Genomic DNA, 21443 nt, shown 5'->3' with positions numbered 1-21443 from the left:
AAATGGGGAAACATTAATGTGGTGTCTACAGAAAGAGTTCATGGAAAAAAATGTTGAGAAACAGCAGCAGTAACCACCATGACTGAACATATTGGGAGGGACCCCCACAGAAACCCCAGTTTTAATAGATAGTGTAACTTTAAAAACCGCCTGCCTTTTAATTCAGGTTTAAAGATAATAAGGCTTTGGCAGAAAATGTGAAACACTGGCAAAAGAACAGAAAAGTATGTTCAAAATCCTCAGTGTGCAGATTAATTAGTTCCAGTGCCAACTGAGAGCATCGCACCCGATGTAAGACCCCCCCCCATAACTCAAATCGTGGATCAAGTCTTACATGTTTATCGTAAATCTGCACTGGGCCTTAAGAACATGAATGAACAGAGGGAGAAGTGACACCCCCGCCATGCAGCATTAAGTTTGTGATCAAGCTTATTTGATGAAAGATGTCACATCCTTTTACTTTAAATGGATGCTATAGCATAGTACAGTGTAGTTCAGGGTACATAACAGAAGCTGGGTGATTCAGCGGGCTCGCTGAGTGCATGTTTTGACAAAGTTGTTTATTTTGACTGTGTGGCATCCCCTCTCCAGTTTTGCTTACATCATTTTCACATTCTCTTATCAAGCTATTTGTAAAAAAGTGCATTGTTGTATTATTGCTGTGGGGTCTGGTGTAGACCCGCATCATATATCTCTTGAGCGTACCACAGTCAATCATAAAGTGTGATGTTTTCATCTGCACTAATCTATTTAGCTCCAGTTTACTTCATACATTTCTCTATTGGATTTTATGAATGGTGTGTGCTCTTCTATTAAGCTGTAAATGATTTAGCGCGGCGGAATGCTTCTCGCTTACTATTGAGACTCGCTGCTTTATCAGAGGCGAAGCCCGAACCTGAGTACCCGTACTCTGAATAATGCCTTTAGCTCTGATAAACATTCTGCTGCCTCAGCATCTTTCAGGGATTGTGCCGCTCTCACCCACTCACTCTTGAGAAGCAGCATTATAACTTGACACTTTCCCCAGAGTCCTTGTGATGAAAGAGACTGGCGAATCCACTTAAGTATCTGGAGCAATTTCCCCCTCATCCTAATCCCTCCCTTCCACCGTGGAAAGGCACTAATGTACAGTGGGTGGACAAAACAACACAAACAGCAGTCAACAGCAAGTATCAGATACCCAATGAGGCAACATTTAAGTTCAAAACTGCTTCATCCATGGCTATTGCTGGCCTTCAAGTCTGTGTGTGTGTGCGTGTGTGTGTTTGTTTAGTGGGATATTCATCATCTTTAAGAGGAAAAGCCTCCAGTTCTTTTAAAAGATGAAAGTGAGGTGGAAACCTATTTCACACTCAGTGCTCCAGAACATCCTATAAAGGTTAAGCGATGTTCACACATGGAGAATGCTTGACCTGATCTCGATGCTAAAAGCTCTTTTGAATTAGCTTTATTATTTTATTCTGACGGTTATTATCTCACATATCTGTGCCACTCACCACCTGTCCTCCCTTCACCTTTCTATCTCCAGACTATGAGAAGATGTTTGGCACCAAATGCCACGGCTGTGACTTTAAGATTGATGCTGGGGATCGGTTTCTGGAGGCCTTGGGCTACAGCTGGCACGATACGTGCTTCGTCTGTGCTGTAAGTCATTTTGATTGATATGGCTCCCGGTGGGGCTCTCTTTGCCCCATCTCTTCTGGCGGTCCCAGCACAATGCCACCTGTAAAATTCGCCTCCATCTCTGGACCTCAAGCTTTCCCCCCTCCATCTCTCACACTCTCTCCAACTCTCTGTCATTCTGCGAAGAAAACTGAAAGTAAATGCAGCCAAGTAAATAATATGTACCTGCTCTGGCCAGTAGAAAACAGTGTAAATTCACATTGGCAATGTTAAGGTCTGGGATCTACTCTGCCATGGTTTCCCAATCTGTCTCTTTCTGTCTCCTTTCATCTTTAAAGCTCTGCCAAATCAACCTGGAGGGGAAGACGTTCTACTCGAAGAAGGATAAGCCCCTGTGCAAAGGCCATGCCTTTGCTCCAGTGTGAGAGCGAGCTTCATCTTCAGAGGAAGTAACGATTCTCTCTCTCCCTCCTCTCTACCCCACTCCGCCCTCCGGCACACTCGTACACATTCTACATCTTTTTTTTTTTTTTCAACCACACACCTAGTTATACTCCATCTTTTTTTGTTTTTGCTATTTTTCTTCCAGACAGAGTAAATTTGAGGCTTAACCGTTAGCTTCACATACTGTTACTTCACTGTGCTAATAGGACAGTTCCCCTCACTGCCTGTAATACCAAATGCTGTGTTGTATAACTGGAAGTAGTCAAGGAATTGTTTAATGTCATCACTAACTTGTTGAAAGTCATTTTTAGGTCAGACATTTAGTGCAGATGCAGTTCAACTAGGTCTAATTGTAGTTCATCGTAACTAATCTCCTTGTTCTATGTGAAGTAAGCTCACGTCAGTATCTTCCAAGTTGAAGGAGTCATTTAGCCTTTAATAATCTCACATTTTGCAGTAATGATCTGCCACTACTCCAGTACTAAGTGTGGAGAAGTGGTGGCCCCATTCAGGACCCTGGCCCACTCAGTGACTCTTACCGCAGCGCCTATTAATGTAATGGGGCTCCAGTCAAACAGAAAAGGGGGTGTCCCATTTCTGCTTGACTGGAGCTCTGCGCCTCTCCTCAGAAGCACGAGCTGCAGCATGAGCTCTGTTATGCCAGAGCCAAAGGGAGAAGTAAAGTAGCTAATGACTGTAATTTTTTAGTCATGTCTTAATCCTCAATTGATCCAATTTGAATAATTACCACACGTGAATGATAAAGAGAAAGGTCTATTCTTGTTTTAAGTGTTTCACTCCTGAGGCCTTTGTATTTTCATCATTTACTGGACATGTAATGTGGGAAAAAAAAACTGCCTGCCTCATGTTACTGTGATATTGTGACTATTCCTTGGAGTACTTTCAAGTCATGGTTGAGTTTGTATTTATATTGCTTTAGAATGGGCCTGTAAGTGTTTTTTTTATTGTTTTTTTAATATCTGATGGACATTTGAAATAAACTAATTTAGCAAGTGCTGGGGCAGAACACTGTGTGAACCCATCTGTAAGTTTTTCTATTAACTGATGTTTGGTCTTTGCTCTCACAGACACCGGCTCCCCAACAATAGGTCAACGGCATGTTTCCACTCCATTTTCTTATTAAAACTATTTACTTTACACAAACAGCTGTTGTGACAAAGACCCTAGCGAATCTCTCCTCAGTTCTCTATATAGAAATGAATCATTACAGCCATTTACAGTGTTCGTACAGCTGCTTGTTATCCTTGAAAATGCAGTCTGAAAAGTGCTTGAATTTTGGATAAAGTGCTTAAATGCTTGAAATTATATCCGCATTTCTTTCACAACAAATAAAGAAATGTAATTTAATATCTTATCCTTCTGGTATTATGAAACGGTTTTAGTTGTTTATAGCCATGTCTTTTAATGGGATAGAACAGGTGAAATAATCATTTTCAATACGTATTTGTAGAAATAATTAATTTACCACAGCCCTAAGGTGCTGGAAGAGCTTGAAAATGGACGAACTCTGCATTTAGTCATTGAAGTCATCCAAATGAAGTATTCTTTTACTCTATATTAGCAGTGCTGAACAAATAGTTAATGGATAAATGCAAATCTAGTCAACCGTGTCTCACGCACAAAAGTGACTAACAGTACTTTCCAAAATATCCTTAGAAATGACCATTTTTACTTAATGTTGCCTTGAAGTTCTGAAGAGAACTGTGTCGCATGCCTCCACGGGGAACAAAAAATCTCAAATAAACTCAGGAAATGCAATTAAGTTTTTCTGTATAATCCAAGTCTTGTTTATACAGTTGTATGCACAGTATTTACCAAGCATGGTTTTTGCTAACACCTTACTATTTACAATACTTAATCTACTTGTCCTCTACTGGTCTGAGGCTGGCACGTGAGCATGTAAGTGGGAAACGACTGTATAAACAAGACTTGGATTACACTGCACAAGTTGTGTGAGAGTAGGTGTTGCTGTTAAACATGGTACCTTTTTTTCTTATTTCAATGCATCAAGACTTTTCGATTCTCTGTTGTACAAATATCCAGTGTTCCTTTAAACGAAATATTTTATAGTAAGAATGATGTTGAGTCTTTGAAGCTTGAGATTAAACAAACCAGTAACCTATAACATTTAGTAGTACATCTAATGGTCCTCTTTAAAATGAATGGTTATCAGCAGCACCTGTTAACGCTTCAAGTGAGAGATCCAGTCATGATTTAACAATATATAATTTATTTACAACAATTTCAGGTTGAATTACTATACATACCTTTCTGAAATGTCATAGATAGATATATATATACATAAGGCCAAGTAAATACTTGAAAGCACTTAGAAACGAATTTCCAAAATTCTACCCACAAATCCATATCATTGTCCAAAAAGTACAGAAAATCTCCTTTAGCAGAAGTTTTGACAACAATTTACATTGACGATAAAGAACGCAAAAGGTTAAAAAAAATAAAAGGATTATACAATTGCATAAGCGCTGTGGCATGTAATAAATACAGCATTTTTGACTTGCAGAAAGGCAAGGAACATTGAATCAAGGAACTAAATAGAAAAACCATTAACAAGTACACAAGTCTATTGTTCTTGGTTACGTAAAAAAAAACTGTTCAGTGACAGGGATGCACACACACACAGAATAGTAATGTGTGACACTAAAAGTACAGTTGTGAGATGTAATAATTTCCACCCATAACTCAGGGATAAACATATAAACCCTTGAACGAAGCATGTGCGTTAATGACACAACTACTGTATCAGGCCCAGACTTCACCATGAAGGGAACTGGATTTATCACACACACACACACACACACACACACACACACTCACAGACACAAAATAATCGCAGATTTGTCGAACAAGTAAGACGTGAAGATAGATGCTGAACATCCTGGCGGCTGGTGAATTACATTACTGAAATGTGCTTAGACAATACATCCAAGACAATGACGGGGGTGAGAAAACTTCACACACAGTCTGACTGTACAACTGCCATGGCTCAACTAAACGTGCTGTCAACACTGGCTCAGTGTCCTCTTTCCCCAGATGTCCTCCACACAGTCCCAGTGAAGTGATTCACTAAGCATTAGTGACTAGTTCCACCTTGTATTTAAATGCTTACAGTTAGAGCAGTTATCAGGTAGACAGCTGCAGAGTAAGGACAAACAAAATATGTATAGAAACTTCCTGTAAAACAGTCTCGAAACCCTTAACACTGCAAAAAGTCTTCACTGCTAGATCGCCAAAGAACAGTATATAGGCAAACACGTCACGGTTTAGACTTGACAAATGCTGCGCCAGTTAAGTGTCTTTTTTTGGCTTCATATTAAAATATAATTTACATTTCTTTACAAAGTGATAAACTCTCACACACACATTACTGCTTGAACAAACAGCATTAACTTGCCTCAAAGACAAAAGCGAGGAAATGAGATAAATGATTTTGGACTCTAGGTCCGGATTGATTTATTCTATACTAGCTGCGAGTAAAACAATGCTGAAACTGTAGTCAATGGATACACTATGAGGGTGTAGTGGCCTAAAGGATATTCAGAAAACTTTGGTTACCAATTCTGCCCATATACACTATGCAAAGTGACAGCACACGGCTGGTATAGAAAAAGTATTTACACATGATGATGATCCATTTCAACATGAAAAGATTTATTTAAGGTGATAGACATTTTGTCTGAAAGGGGCTTCTTGATCCAAAAAATTTTTTTAGTTTTTTTTTCTTCAAGTTAATAAAAAAGGTAATGTTATTTTATGGCATCTCTGCATCAAATTGTACAGGGGCTTTGTAAAAACTTGTTGTTCAAGAGGAGGCGTGTTTAATAGGGTGGAACACAGGTGCTGAGATGCCACACAAAAACAACCCCAAAGACTTAGAGACATACTTTTCCCCACTAAAAGGAAACATAAAAGTACATTCCAAATATCTGACAATCATAAAAGACGCTCCAGTTAGTGTTAAAGGTTGAAGCCACAGGGGCTGGTGGGATGGCCTGTGCTAGCTGTTTAAATAAGAAGGGATTTAATGAAAAGGGCTCTCTTTAAACAGACAACTTCACATGCAACCCTGAGGCAGACGGAGAGACGGCTATGGCTAATTCGGGATTGCTCACACCTTTTCCAACAGTGGACTTTAAACATACTCTGTGTACGGATGTTGCCAGACTTGACTGATCCATTAATTAAACTATAATAACCGTGTAAAATAATGCAAAGTAGCAGAATATAAGCAAACGTGTAGTTGCAGTATATGGTTTGTTGTATGAATCTGCTGGATCATTTTTGACACCCTGGCTACACAAAGGAGAAAAAAAACCCTTTCAATGCATCTTAGTGAGCAGAGGCGTGACGTTATGAGTAAGCCACTCTCACCTTTCTACGAGAGACAGGCGTTTCTTTGATGTAGAAATACGGTTTGCCACACAGCAAATTCAACAATATTCTACAATTACCACCAACATTGCTTTATGAATTAAAAAGAAACAAAAGCTGCACAACTAACCTTTTCATCGCAGTAATCTGGTGAAGAGTTTCAAGAGTTTACTGTCAGGTTTTCTGGAAAGTGTTGTGCATTATTCATACAGGCAATAATAACCCTTTTGGCCATGCTTTTATGTTTAACATCAGCTCTGCTACAGAATTTATGTAATTTGGAGGAAAATGGAATTTTATAAATTAGTTTTGACGACATTCAGTGTTCCCATATATGCAGCTGGAATGCCTTTCGGCCCTATGGCTCCTTCATTAGCGGTGGAATTTGAAACAGAAAAAACGCCACGACGAATTATCGGGGCACTACGAGGCGTGCAATAGACTGGACGGATCTAAATCACAGGCTTTGAATAGCAATGCCTTCTGAAATATGATTTTTAGTGAAGATATCGCTCATTCCTCCCTTAAAACTATTTGAAGAACCCAAAAGCCCACATATATTGATTTAGAAGCAGGGAGGCTGCGAAGCGTCTCGCTGAATCAAGATGTCAAGATGTTACATTCACAGTAGTGATACCGGCTGGACTTAATAACAAACAAGATGAGACGGGTGTTTGGGCCTCTGACATACAATCTATTTTAAACCTGCGAGTCCAGGATGTGCTACACGCTCTCTGTGTGTCTAAAGAAACGGATAACGACGCCCATGAGAGGCACACCGAGTGTATCACTGGGCTTTGGAGGGGGAGGGGCGTTCTCAGACCCTGGAGACCTTGATGAACACGTTAAATATTGAATCTGCCAATTGCATATGTCGACAGTTCCCTTTAACCTGAAATGACGAGCACCTTTTGTCACATCCCTTTGATTCAATACGTCATTTTTAACCCAATTTTTCATTAAATATGCAATATTGGCCATCAGTAATATCATTACGTTTGCATATTCCTCCTTAAGAGCCATAACAATGGCCTATTTGTGTAAAAGGCATGAAGTTGATTTAATGTTATCTTTAAAGTAGAGCCAGGGTGTGGACTTCACCTCCAAACTTTGATGGAAAATAAAAGGTATTTCCTTTACTCATGAATACATTTCCCCACACACCCAAACTCTCATTTGGTCTGTCGTTGAAAGATTTTTTCTCTATTCGATGGGACATAGGGACACAAACACCTTTCACTATCTTCTAAAGTGAAGAAGAGGGACATGGGAACAGCTCTACTCTTCTATTCCTGTAATTCTTGTTTTTTTGTGTGTTGTTGTTGTGTTCTGTACTTTTCCTCTGCGCCAGTCTCTTCCCCCTTTTCTGGGTTAGCACTCCCCATCAGAGACCAGGAATATCATGGCTTCTTGTTTGCCAATGTCAGCCATGACAGTGGCCAGCTGGTTGATGTTGCCGCTGTGGAAATGTTGTGCCTCCCACAGGTCCAGGATCACAGAGGTTGGGCTCGCTTTGGATGCAAAGAAACTCATGTGTCTGCAGAAAGGAGAGCACAGAAATAAAAGCGAGGAAACAATGAGTTGTTTTTTTTATCAAATCAAGAGATGTGCACATATCGAAACGGACGGTCTGTCAATTTTCTCTACAATAACAGAGTCTCAAGAAAACCTTTTCAGGCTTTATTTTATAGTGCTTCTACTTCTTGTAACTCGTCAATGTCAAGTTTTATTGTGTTATATTGCTACATCCTGATATGCTGTGTTGGAGCACTAAGTAAAGAAATGATAAAAGGTATAAGAACACAGTCAAGCTCCTGAAACTGCCATCAAATACAGAATCTGTGGCAATTTTCATTTGAAGCTTAACAGCATAAGCCTCATTCCTCTTTATTTGATGTCAAAATTGGCTCTAAATCCCATATAGTAAATCCTATATAGACTTTTCACTGTTAAGTCGGAAGTGACCTTTTCCATTTTAGGAGCAGAACCTTTACGATCAAACCCAATCAATGACAACAAAGCAGTGGCCCCAGCCAGCTGTATATTTGATGTTGAGTGGGACCTGATCCCCGCTGTACCCGAAGACGCTTGTTTGATTTAATGGCCTTTTTCTGTTCTCCAAATGTCTGGGGCCTTAACTGTTATGTAGAGCACACGTGACATAGACAAAAAAGAGAACAGTGAAAACTCTTGGCTCAAAGGGGGGATTGTGTTGTGTGAGTGTTTTTTTAGTGACAGGTGGGAGGGTTGACGCAAGAAGCCCAGAACACCCTTTTCACCTTGAAAGGTCAGAGTCCATTACTTCCTCCTGTCTTCTGTTTGCCTAGTGAAGCATTCTGTGATGGTTATAAACATGCGGCTGCTTTGGCAGTACACAAGCACTGAGAACACACTCTGCTATTTTGAATCAATTCGATTTTATAGTACACACACACACACACACACACACACACACACACACACACACACACACACACACACACACACACACACACACACACACACACACACACACACACACACACACACACACACACACACACACACACACACACACACACACACACACACACACACACACACACACACACACACACACACACACACACACACACACACACACACACACACACACTTCGGCATTGTGAGAACACAACAAAGTGTTGGTCAAAAAAAAAAATGTCCAGGAACAAACCTCTGTATCATTATTCTGATAAAAAAGACAGAGCTTAACGTCCCATGTGTCAGTCCCCGCTTATTCACCTCGCTGTGTGAAACACAAGCTTATCTTGTACAGCTCAGGCACAGCTGTTTGCTTACTCTTAGCAGAGAAAGATCAAATAAAAGGTTCTTGGCATTTTAAGTTTTATTGATCCGCTCGGTCTGAACGCTTTATACGCACAGAAACAAACACAGAAATACAGCACGACAGAATGACAAGGAGCGGCTGCCTTCTCAGGAAAACCTGCTGTTAAGGACAGGTCAAACAATGGAGCAGTTGTTCCTTCCTCAGGCCTAAATGAGAATTGATTATGTTGAGCAAAACATTGCTAATTAGACCTGTAGTGCATCAATTCAATTTGTGATTAATTAAGGTAAATAAAGCTGATTGGACAAATTAAGTGTACCCATTTGATTTCATTACCAGCTAGAAATTAAAGTGGTGCAGGATAAAGGATCAATGCTTGGCTATTCTGTCACAGGTACTGCGATGATAAAGTACAGTACCTGTGAGAATGAATTGAGGTTGGCATAGATCCAAACCTATTCACTCTTCTTTTTTTTTGATGGGCAGCTAGCTCGCCACCTTCCCAAATTACATCTGTTAAGCAGAATGTAGTGGGTACAAGTTTAGCTGCAGACTTTAAGCTGCTTACCTGTTCCTGAGGAGAAAAAAAAATGAAGGGAGGGGGGTCGTGTTTTCCCTCAGAAATGATAGCTGTATCCATCAGGTCCACATTAATCCTGTAACGTAAGCTGTGTCAAATGAGGATTAGTTTGCCCGGGCAGAACTTTATTTACCTGAACTGAAGCGACTGAAGACTGCAGGGATGCACTTTACACCGATTGTGTGCAATTAGTGGAGTTTCATAGTAACATAGACGTTAGTATGACCCTTCACAATCAGAGTTTATCATTTTAAATAAGCTGTGCGTCGAGTGTTTTACAAACACTGCTGGGCTAACCGCTATTCTCCAGGGGTTTGGGAAAATGATGCTCTGCTACATTCCTTGAGAGCCTTTGTTTAAGCTGCCTATTCCAGGATGCTCCACCGATCACTGATCAGATGAAGCATTATGGTGCTGTACGGTTGGTATTTACCTCTCAAGTTTAAGTCTTTGTGCTAGCATTCTCCAGTCGGCTCCGTTAGGACAGGGGGCATCCAGGCTGCTGCAGATCTTCTGCCTGATGAGGTACGGGATCTGAAAGGCGCTGGGCCCCGCCAGAGCTGGGGCGTTACTGTCCATTAACAGGAACTCAGAGTCCACAGCTCGGGTGTCCTGACAGCCAGAAAGCACAGCCTTCAGAGCACAATCCTTTTTATGACTCACAAAAATTCTGAAGAATGGTGGTTAATTAATCAATTGCTGGTTTTCTAAAGTGAGTAGTTATGCTGCACATTACCTTGGCAATGTTAAAGTCGAGGCTGAAGCTCTGTCCCTCCCCCTCCACCTGCCACACGCACAGCTGGCAGGTGAGTTCGCAGGTGCTGAGGCTGAGTCGCTCCAGAGTGAACGTGCAGTGCAGGTACCGCTGGGAACCGTTCCAGATGTGGTAGAACGGGATCTCCTGCAGAAAAAAAAAATGCAGCATGCACAAACAGCAATGCAGTGGGACAGTTAGAAATGTATGTCTGAAACGCACCATAACAGGACTGCCTGCCCGGAATACATCGAGATCATCATTAATTACACTGACGGCTGCTGTCATCGTTAGTTGAAAATGGCAGCAGACTGTCAAATAGTCCGGTAAGTTAAAGGGAGATAATAGGATGTTATTGATATCCGTCTGACTGAGCTGATTACAGAAGCAATCAAACTTAGTATTTAAGTCGTATTAAATGTATTTCTGACATGGGAACAATTTCTATCTTTTATTTTCCAGTTGATTCAGCCTTTCTGTGTGTCCCTGTGTGTGCATTTCCAGGCAGAACTACAAATGATGCTGATGGTGTCCAAGCTGAAACATCACAGCTCCACTTTGAATCTAAAACGCATCATGTGAGAGAGATGTATATGCATGTATAATAATAATGTAGTGCCGCTGAACAGCACCAGCTTCTGTCTACCAGGGAGTGTTTGCTAGAATTTATTCAAGGCCAACAATTTCTACATCTTTCCCTGTGTTGCTCCATATTCATGCCTCATTTACATATCCCAAGAGAAGCAAAACGGTAACCTTATTATTATTATTTTTTAAAACAGGGCGCTAACTCCTCACTTCACCCTGGGTTCAACAGCTGACAATAGCTCAGTCTGAGAGTGAAGTGGAGCTGCAGATCACACTGCTAACCAAGCGGGGGCACTGTTACCCAGGCAGAGGGTTGACAGAGGGAGCCGGGTGAAACCCACAAAAGTCTTCACGGGGCCCCCCGGGGAGACTAAAGGCCTTTTTTGACCGCACTGCTGAGAGGGGACTAACACTTCCAAATGAACAGGCACAGTCCAGAGGAATAAGCCTCTGTTCTGGCTGCATTGTTGCTGCTGCTGCTTGTTTGGCACAGCCCGTGTGTTCTCTATGGGGACTTGGTGCTCAATGCTTACATAGTTACAGCCGGAGCATTTTCTAGCTTCTTGAACAGCCCTCATGTCATCGCCGGACTGCAGTGCAGTGGCCCAGGCAGGTGTGGGGAATGTAGTGTAGGTGGAAAGGTTCCAAGATTCAGGTTGGGAAGTTTCAGATATTAACATACTCTATATTTCATCTGAGTTCCCTTTGAGAGAGCGACAACGAGGATAATCAATCAGCTTGCAGCAGCTCTGGGTTAGTGCACGCAACCCAGCTCCACTGAGCATGCGCAAGCGCACGCACACACACACGCACACACAACTTAACTCTGTGCCAATAATGTAAAGGTTATTGGGAATAGGAGTCCTCCAGTGAGAGTCTGAATTTGTTTGTGTGAATCTTTAAAGTGAGCCACTGAAGCCAAACCAAAACATACTTAATTAAAACTCTGAACCACCTCAAATCAAAAGGACTTCCAAGAGACAGCCTCATTAACAATAAAACATTGTTTCTGAAGAACTTTAGATTACCCTAACATTACTTTTGCTGACATGTACCCCATCCTTTTTTAATTTCTGGACGGCTAATTTAAAATAACATGCACATAACATAATGGAATAACAACGGACAACATGGATTCTAAATCTAGTATACCGACAAACACATTAGAGAGCCCTGTAAGTGCTGTTACACAAATTTGACTGATTCAGCCAGGCACTTCTATTACATCTTTGTGCTCCCGCTCTGATCTGGAGTGACTCCCTGCCCCTGCAGCCCGCGAGGGCCACCCAACGCACCTGGTAGCCGGCTAGCAGCTTGCTCCTCCAGTGCGCCTGGGGCATGTCGTGGATGGACAGGCGCAGGTTGTGGTAGCTGTCTTTGAAAAGCAGGACGTGAGGCTCGTCAATCAGCCGACCCCCGAGCTGCCGCTCCATCTGCATCACCTCCTGATAAAAGAGAAGGGGAGAGTAGAGGCGTCAGGGCTCAGAGGAAAAACATTTACCATCACAGACACAGAGGTAAGTGAAAATGTGCAAAACGATCCATAACAGTGGAGGTTTTCTGTTTACACTTTTTATGGTACATTGCTCACACCAAATGCTACAGTCTGGAAAATGAATTTGTCTACACAGAGAAACACAAAGAAATACAAAAGAAGTCATGGATAATAGTGGACACGCACACACACACACACACACACACACACACACACACCAGGGAGACTCATCTCCACAGAGCTTTAACGTCACCACAAGGTTGATCCTCAGGTGTGTGTGTGTGTGTGTGTGCGTGCGTGCGTCCAGCAACTGCATTAGCATGCAAATACTGCAGTCATGCCGGCGCACTAGCTACCTGGGCTGTGATGAAGTAAGTGAACGAGCCATTAGTCAACTGCTCATTGTTCTCGCATGGTGAATCTCCTTAATTTCATTTTTGTTTTTGTGCCAGGAGAGATTTGTAAATGCATGCTTAATATTTTAATCTCTGTGGGACTTGCTCAGTGGACCATTTGTTGCCATCCAAATGACCATCTGGAGCAGGATGATAATATTCGCCGCACTTTCCTCTGATCTATCAATTCATTTTGAACTTTATGCTTTGTGCTGAACAAGTCTTTAAGAATCCGACACTTTGGATGGTGTTCACATGCGTTACCTCTGATCAGTAGAGCATTTCACAACAGAGGAAAACAGACCTCAGAAATTAGTAGTGTGAAAAGACCTCGGAAATAAGATATGTTCTTTTAATCTGTCTGAGGAGGGAAACACGATGGCAGTGGAAGGAAAACAGGCAGCCAGAATGCGTGGCGTCTAGGAGAAAGACAAAAGCTCCAAGTGGAAGATGTGTGTATCGATAGTGACCATATGTTTAGTGCTGCATGCCAGCATGGTTGCCCATGATACAATTTCAGCAAAGACATCTAATTAAGGTGGAGGATGGCAGTAATTTCTATCTGCACAACACAGATTCAATTTTCTGCCCTCTTTCCCAGGACTGATTCCAATTAAAGTGGAAAGGAAGCTGTTAATTATCAATTTGGAATCTACCTGCTTTTGTTCTTTGATGCTCTCTCCTTCACTGAATGAGCAATTTTCGCTTCGGCCCGAGAATTGCATTTCTGTGTTTGCTCAGCGCATTGCTAATTTCCGTGTTTGCTCAATGCTTATCTTCTTGTTAACATGAATATTATGGGCCCCTGTGATTATCCGTCTCGATTCCTCCGCATTTACATTGGTTTATCCCTTTCACCCAAATGCCACAGCACATTGAAGATCTACAACGATCTTGAATGTTAGGTTTGCTAGCTGAAATATTCTCCTCTCTGTGCTGCCGCGCCGGAGCCTTGTGATGTTCCCCAGCTCACTTTACTCAGAGTGGGAAGGTCAGACAATGGGCTCTGAATCAAAGCGCCAAGGTCTAATGAGTTAATAACAGGGGGCAGTGCATCCTCCATGGAATTAAAAGCCCTCTGCTATTATGTCTCTTACGCACACAAAAGGCACATTCTGAGGGCTCTCAGAGAGGTTCATTTAACACAGTTCTTAAGCACAATTATTTGTTGGGGGCAATTAGCATTGCAAATTGGGGCTGATGGACTTTGATCAGGTCTTTGACCTATAGCAGCAGATCTTTAGGTCTGCTAGTGAGAGAAAGCATGCAGAATGACAATTATCGTATTATCAACATACTGCTACTAGAATGAATACTAACCGGTCTGTCTAGCAGTTTGTCAGGTTTAAGGCTTTATTAAGGCAGGATTACAATCAAACAGGGTCTAGGGCATGGCACTCCTGCTACCTGATGTTGACACTGAGTTTACTGAGGGAAAATACACAACGTGGGTTGATATACTTCCTCCTTTGAATTGTGGACATTGTCCTTGCTTTCAAATGAAACTTTCTAGCTTGTATATTGTTAATGTGAGCCTGAGTGCCTGCGAGTGTCTGTATTAGAGTGTTTTGTGCCGGGTTTCAGCATATGTTCTGGACTGAAAAAATAATGGCCCTCTTTATGCCCCATTATCCTGTTAACAAATGACAGCATGAGCGAGCTAATAGATGAAATTTAAAATGTAACCATATTATTTACTCTTTCTGGGGGAAAACAATGTGAGGTTCTGAATTAGTTTATCAAATCCCATATTAATCATCAACTTGGAGCTAAATTGTGTTTCCAGTCAGTGAAGATAAGGGGAGCAGTTTCTCTTCAGACACCCTAACCCCGTACAACTGTGGAAACATTAAGATGCATGAGATGGGCGAGAAGTTCAAGTACTGCAGGAGAAAAACCCCTTTTGTTCTGGTGGAATTTGAGATAGCCTGTGGTGTGTGTGAAGACTGTGAATTTAGAGTCGGGCAGAGCCAAGACCACCCCCTGACATTCAATGAGGCTGGCTAAAGAGAGTGAGATAGAGCAGGGAGGAGTGAAAAGAGTAGGAGCAAGAGAGGGGAGAGACAGAGGCGGCTTAACATTTGTGTCTCCAGGTCACTAGAGTGGCCAGCTTTAGCAGGAGAGATAACAGGATTACTGCAATCATGGCCACAGTTTTTCTAAGACTTCAACCCCCTTTCCCACCCTCACTCATCTCCTCACCCGTCCCCTCATCCTCTCAGGCTTGGACCAGAGCTGGGACTGTGATGGACTGGGGCTGGGCTCCACTGGGAAACAAGAGACACTCATACAGCTAATCTATTCGGGCTGGTGCTGACAGAAAGAGGTTAGTGGCTGCACCAAACTCTCTCTTGCAACAAAAACAGCCAGCCCTCGGACGTCAGAAAAAAACAGTCTAAACAAATCATGTATTAACAGAGGCCTACACAGTATATATATATATATATATATATATATATATATATATATATATATATATATATATAAAAATTGAACTGGACTGGTTCAAAGCTGCAGATTAAAATACTCTGCTTTCCTCGCAGCAAGGTCAAGCTACTACATGTGGTCGTCTATAGTTCTGGATTGGTGTGTAATAAACCGATTAAGTTAACTAGCTCTGATGGGGATTATAGCTACCGTTTGATCAGTTATATAGTCCAGCTACGTGTCATCTGAAACATAGAGATGCACAGCCTTTAATATCCTCATAAACTCATCCTCGCCCCTCCACTCTTAGCACTGTCGTGTCATGTGTTTAAAAATGTGCATTCATAGGGACGATCCATTTTCAGAGCTGCTCTTTTCGGGAGCATTTGTTTGTAATGCATTTGTTTATAGAGAGTAGCCTGGCTATGTGGGCTCCATAAATCTGTGTATTTGTCAGCAGGATGTGACAGGCTTTTCCTCTCTGACTGAGAGTCTATCAGTCTGAGCTCCAGTGGCCGTGCCCGCTACAGTCAACTCTGATTAATAACTACAAATAGAAGGGACTTGTCTGCTCAGTTATAAATGAGGACTGTGTATGCTCGGGAAAAGATGCACATTCTGCCTGATAAATCACAGAGCAGGGCGGGGGAAAAAACAGCACACAGGGACACAGAAATATAATATGGAAACAATTTCTCTGCTGGGCTCAGTGATAAAGCTGACTGTCTTGTTTAACTTAATGCCAGCAATTACTGGGCTATGCTCTTCTGCTTTTTTCCTAGAATTCCATGCCAGTAACTATTCTGACGGAGGGATCAGAAAAACTGCTTGTATTACACTCTAAACATGCCGTTTTCTCTCCTCTGATACATGAATGCCAACAGCTTCTGCTCAAAAGTAGGTTGCTGCTCAGGAGCTCAGGAAGAAAACGTCATAGTGGGGAGCACATAAACTGTTTATGAGCCCTTTTATACGCAAATAAGAATAATAGCTTGAGGTCAAACACTGTATAAAAGACTTCAGGAGCCACAGTTTAACCAGTTGGACATCAATTAAACACCCATTTCACTAGATTTTTACAGTCAAGACAAAAAAACTGAATGTATCGGCCTCATTACATGAATATTGATAAAAGCGTAAATTTTGTAGTCTGAAATACAATACTGGGAGTACTAAGGTAGTTAACTCTGACATTTTTTTACTGTTTGGAAAATTTTAACGGCTGTTAAATATCACTCAAATTATGTTGATTAGGGAGTTAACAGCCATGCTAGCTACTTGGTGAGATTACACTTAGGCACAGCAGTGATTTGAGCTAAATGCTAACATCATGCTGATGTCAGTAGGGCTTATTTCTGAGACATGTCTCCGAGCTTTGGGGTGTCACACACGTCAATGTAACTTGAGTTGTGATGTTGGAGGGTTACGGCGCTAGAAATAAAAGGATGGCGCTCAGGTAGGCTTTGGGAGATCTCAGCCTGACAGAACTTTTTTGGGCATGCTTAAATAGATGAGGACCAATGTACATGTTTTTATTTGTCTATAAAATATATTCAGACCCGGGGCAGACTGCAGACGCCTCTGTGAAACCAATCAATCATCCCATGTTCTGTGATTGTGCGCCAGATATTGATCCTTTTGACATTGCAGACCAGATTAGCGTGTTAGCATGCTAATATTGACTAATTAACACTAAAGCAAAGCTGAGAATGATGGGAATGACATTTGTTTTTATGACATTAGAGGAAAAGTCAGGGGATCACAAAAGTCAGACGGATTCATCCTCTGGGGATATGAATGTCTGTACAAAAGGTCATGGCAATCTATCCAATAGTTGTTGAGATATTTCAGCCTGAACCAAAGTGGAGGCTCAACAGTGCCACGTCACTCACACGGCAAAACAATATCCAGATACGCATTGCAAAATCTAATGGATTAGTATTTATGGTTGTCCCTCAAAAAGTCCAAACTTAATATAGAAAAACTGACTGGTGCTTCAACCTCTGTAAAAAGTAAATCTGACAGAAAGTGGGCTGTTTATAGATCATTCTACATGTTTTTTTTTAACAACACAGACCTTACAAAACAAAGTGGTGGGTATGCAGAAAGAACATTTGGTTATTAATAAACACCAGGACATTTTATTATATACCCACTATTCAGGCATGGACTATGCTAACTAGCTGCACCATAACCTAAACCCTTAAAAGACACCTTGGTCGGCACACTTCCAGTTTAATTAGATGATGGTGTTCAGTGTATCTCTGTACTGAGTCGGAGGCTTGGTTCACTGCAGGTGTTTCAGTTGTGGGATGGCAGAACATCAGTGAAGCTCTCCCACAGGTCTAGCTGGGAACAACCGAGTGCACAGTGAGGGCGCTACCAAACGCTGATCATGTCTCCTCTGCTGCTGCGCCAGCCTTGGCTGGGCCCATCAAGAGTGGGACACACATTAAATATTAACTTAATTGGTCCCGGCAGAGCCCTGCTAACATACGGCAAGCATCAGACGGAAATGTCACTGTTTCCCCAGAGCCCTGCACACTGAGGATCAAAGACAATAACATTGGTTCTAATCTGCTGTTATTGGGAGATAAGAGATTGCATGGTACAGTGTGTATAAGTGTAGCGTGCATGCATGTGTGCATCTGTTTGTGGGTGTGCGTACATGTCATTCTAGCTGATGGAGGCTTGTCAGAGAAGACTGACAGCCAGCCAGGGGACTGGAGAGAAAACCTCAGTATCCATTTTGATGTCTACAGTCCTTCCTGCCACTGAACAGCTTACAGAAAAGAGAGAGGAATGCCTTTTTTTGTGCCGCTCTTTCATCTCCCATCAAAAGTACAGCCTGTTTAATGCATGGAAAGTCGACTTTTTTGTCTTGAAGAAACGAGGCGCAGAGCCTTAGCAGGCTGCAAATGCTGTCATAAAATTCACATGTGCTGAAGGTGTACTGTACATCAACAGAAACATAAAACACACTACTGTGTCACTTCTCTGTACCACCTACTGCTACTCCACCACAGTTGCACACTACAATTAACTCTAATGGTAGCCATAGTGAAAGTCTTATCATAAATGGTGCATTTTAAAGATAGTGATTAGTGATTAGGCAGAACCTCTCCAGGGAAGTTTAATCTCCACTCAAAGTGGTTAATGTACTTGCTAAATGAACTGCTCCCTCCATAATAGCACCAAGAGCAGTGTGAAGTTGAGATTACTAAACAGTGTGGGCCAAATTCTAAATCACTCACTAAAAACTACAAAACCCGGGAGACGCCATGGCTTACCACACGACCAGGTTGTGTGAGAAACAGGGAGTTAATGCACTCAAGGGCGTCGAGGGAGCCACAGAGTATGGCAGCACAAGTGCTGGAGTCAACAAGCTCAGATGTCCTTTTCCTGGCTAAGAGATCGGGAGAATAGCAGAACAAGAGCTAGCCAGAGGGAGGGAGAGAAAGACACACACACAGAAAGAGTTTTTGTGCACCAGCAGCCTTCCTGCATCCAACGCAGGACACACAAGGTCATTTCAACAGTCACACTGCAGCAAAACACCACTGGGTAACCCGATGATCTGAATGTATAAAGACAACTATCATTACAAATACTTCGATGACATGTAAACAAGAAGGGTTGATATCCCTCTGCAAAAAAAGCCTCCTCAGAGCTGCATCAGATGCACAGGCTCTACCTCCTGTATGCTACATTTTACATTTATTTCTACATAAAAACAGTTGAATGTCAGCCAGCCATTTCCCTGAGCGCACCTGCTATCATGCAATAGCTGTCAGAAACAGAGAAAGATAGCAGCAGGAGCAGAATTGAGCCACAAAAAGACAGATGTAGGAGGTTTGTGCAACGTTCTCCTCTCATCTTCAGCTCCCTGAATGAGAGAGTGCTAATTTCAGCACAAGCCCCCACCGCCTCCCATTGTTTATGTCCCATAGCCATCCATCGATTGTGCCGGTGGCCAACCTCTCCGCAAGGAGGTCAGCCATTACACCTGACAAAAGTGGACTAGAGTGGGAAGTGGCTCTTGCGGCTGTGGGTGGTGTCGGACGGAATGGAACAGCTTGGAGAGGGAAAGAGAGGTGCAGAGAGTAAAGAGCAAGAGATTGGGGCAGGCTCTCCTTTTAATTTACTAATTAACCATGCAAATGAAATCTTAACAGGCTACTCAGAGGCAGTCCTCGGGGGAGGGAGGAAGGCATTAGTGCTTGATTATACTCTGTCCGTGTGGAGAGCAGAAAAGAGAAAGCGAATATGCTGTTGAACAAAGTGATGGGAAACTTCTTGGCCCTCAGCAGCCAAGCGGAACCCTCACAGCATGGAAGGAATTAAACATTAGGCATGCACACAAACACACCTCAAAGATTGCACTGTATTGTATACCATGCTAAACCTGGATATATGCATTATTTCAACAGACTCAGGGGGCGAACATCAGTGCCACAAATCACACACCCTTGAACTGCACATGGTGTAATCAGGCCTGCAATATTGTTCAATTTACCATGGCAACGCCTAACTCTTACATGCCTGTGCTGATTTCTACTAACCTTCCAATGTGACAGACAATGCTATTAGACATAATAGTCTACCTATCACTCAAAAACTGCTCAACCGCCTGCAATCACAGGCTAAGAAACTACCAGCCAATAAGAATAAGAGGCAGCACTACATTTGTCACAATTTACCTTGAAGACGTCTTGTGTGTCGTCCATGCAATAGACCCTGATGTTGTATTCCAGCGTGGAGCAGAACGTGTCGGAGAAGAGCACCAGCCTCAGGCGCTTGGCAGCCCCCATGTGCAGGGACTCTCCCACCAGGGCGAGAGTGCCCAGCTGCTCCGAAAAAAGCCGGCACGTCTCGGCCTCTAACTGGCAGTAATAGGGCTCAGACACAAGCTCCTCCCCCATCAGCAGGACGTCCTGGAGGAGGCGAGAGGAAGAGAAAAAAAAACAAGGTTTGGTTGAAAGGTCAAGTACCCAATTGCTGTAGGAGGGAAAGGTAATGTGTTTGCCTGTGTGCCTGATGTCTGTATGTGTGGGTGTGAATTTGTAAAGGTGTTGTTAGGAAAGTAGTTTGGCGCAATAGCAAGGCCCCAAACTCTGTCCCTCCTGCAGTGTGACAAAGTAACATTCAGGCCAAAGGTCTTTATAACAGAAAAATACTTTCTTCTTGCTTCAAATTCCCTTTTCACAGCAGTAAACGTACGCCATACTGACATGAAGACACACATTCCATCATAAAAAGACACACAACCTATAGAACACCATCAATTTACTTAATAATGCATGAACGAGGTACTCAATTGACATGAAAGGAGACTCGAATAGATTCCTGGCAAGAACAGATGGTGCTGAAGAAAGGAAAAACTGCAGAGGTGCAGTAAATATTGGATTGTTGGGATTTCCGGCATTTCCTTCAGCCTTTGAGATTTGTCAAGGAAGGCGAAAACAACTTGCCAATTTCTCTTCAAAACAACAGTTTGGCCTGGTGGGAAAAAAAGTGTTAAAAAATGCCAACAGGTAGTACAATAATTAATTGGTACTTTAATTAGCCAAGACGAAAACATAAAGATATATTTAAACATGTCAGAGAAGCAACATCTTGCATTTTTCTTGCTTTGTTACTGAGCTGAAGTGCCGTAACACAACTGCATCTCTAATAAAGATGACAGACTTGCGAAAACATCCCATCCCATCACAGCGTGGGATAGTTTTATGAGATCATTCCACTACTATCTAGGCTAATTTGATGGGGACAAATTGGACCCAAGGTGACAACATTTTCTCTAAAATCCCATCATGCCAGTTGACTGACTCTTCTTATTACCCAATCAAGCTGAAGAGAGCATTCTTCCTGCCAAATGCCCAGCAAAGCCCTCTAGGATCGATTCAACCAGACAC

The 21443-nt window shown here is 42.2% G+C and overlaps 2 protein-coding genes across 2 annotated transcripts in view; one reads left to right on the top strand and one right to left on the bottom strand.

Annotated features, from left to right (window-relative positions):
* pdlim7 (PDZ and LIM domain 7) overlaps nucleotides 1-3083 on the top strand; it is a 31880-nt gene extending 28797 nt beyond the window's left edge. The window contains exons 12-13 of the mRNA XM_083914964.1: nucleotides 1529-1644; nucleotides 1962-3083. Of these exons, the coding sequence (XP_083771090.1) occupies nucleotides 1529-1644; nucleotides 1962-2048 (203 nt within the window). The 3' untranslated portion in view covers nucleotides 2049-3083. The remainder of the gene's footprint in view (nucleotides 1-1528; nucleotides 1645-1961) is intronic.
* Nucleotides 3084-7851: 4768 nt separating this feature from the next.
* unc5a (unc-5 netrin receptor A) overlaps nucleotides 7852-21443 on the bottom strand; it is a gene marked incomplete at its 3' end in the record, with an annotated part of 126189 nt that continues 112597 nt past the window's right edge. The window contains exons 12-16 of the mRNA XM_083915780.1: nucleotides 20229-20462; nucleotides 12507-12656; nucleotides 10606-10770; nucleotides 10303-10481; nucleotides 7852-8017 (exon numbers count right to left, since the gene is read on the bottom strand). Coding sequence (XP_083771906.1) covers nucleotides 7852-8017; nucleotides 10303-10481; nucleotides 10606-10770; nucleotides 12507-12656; nucleotides 20229-20462 — 894 coding nt within the window. The remainder of the gene's footprint in view (nucleotides 8018-10302; nucleotides 10482-10605; nucleotides 10771-12506; nucleotides 12657-20228; nucleotides 20463-21443) is intronic.

The sequence above is a fragment of the Echiichthys vipera genome (assembly GCF_963691815.1).
Source record: "Echiichthys vipera genome assembly, chromosome: 6".
In the NCBI taxonomy this organism is placed as follows: Eukaryota; Metazoa; Chordata; class Actinopteri; order Perciformes; family Trachinidae; genus Echiichthys; species Echiichthys vipera.
Note: the sequence above shows the minus strand (reverse complement) of the source record. Positions and strands in the feature narration are given on the sequence as shown.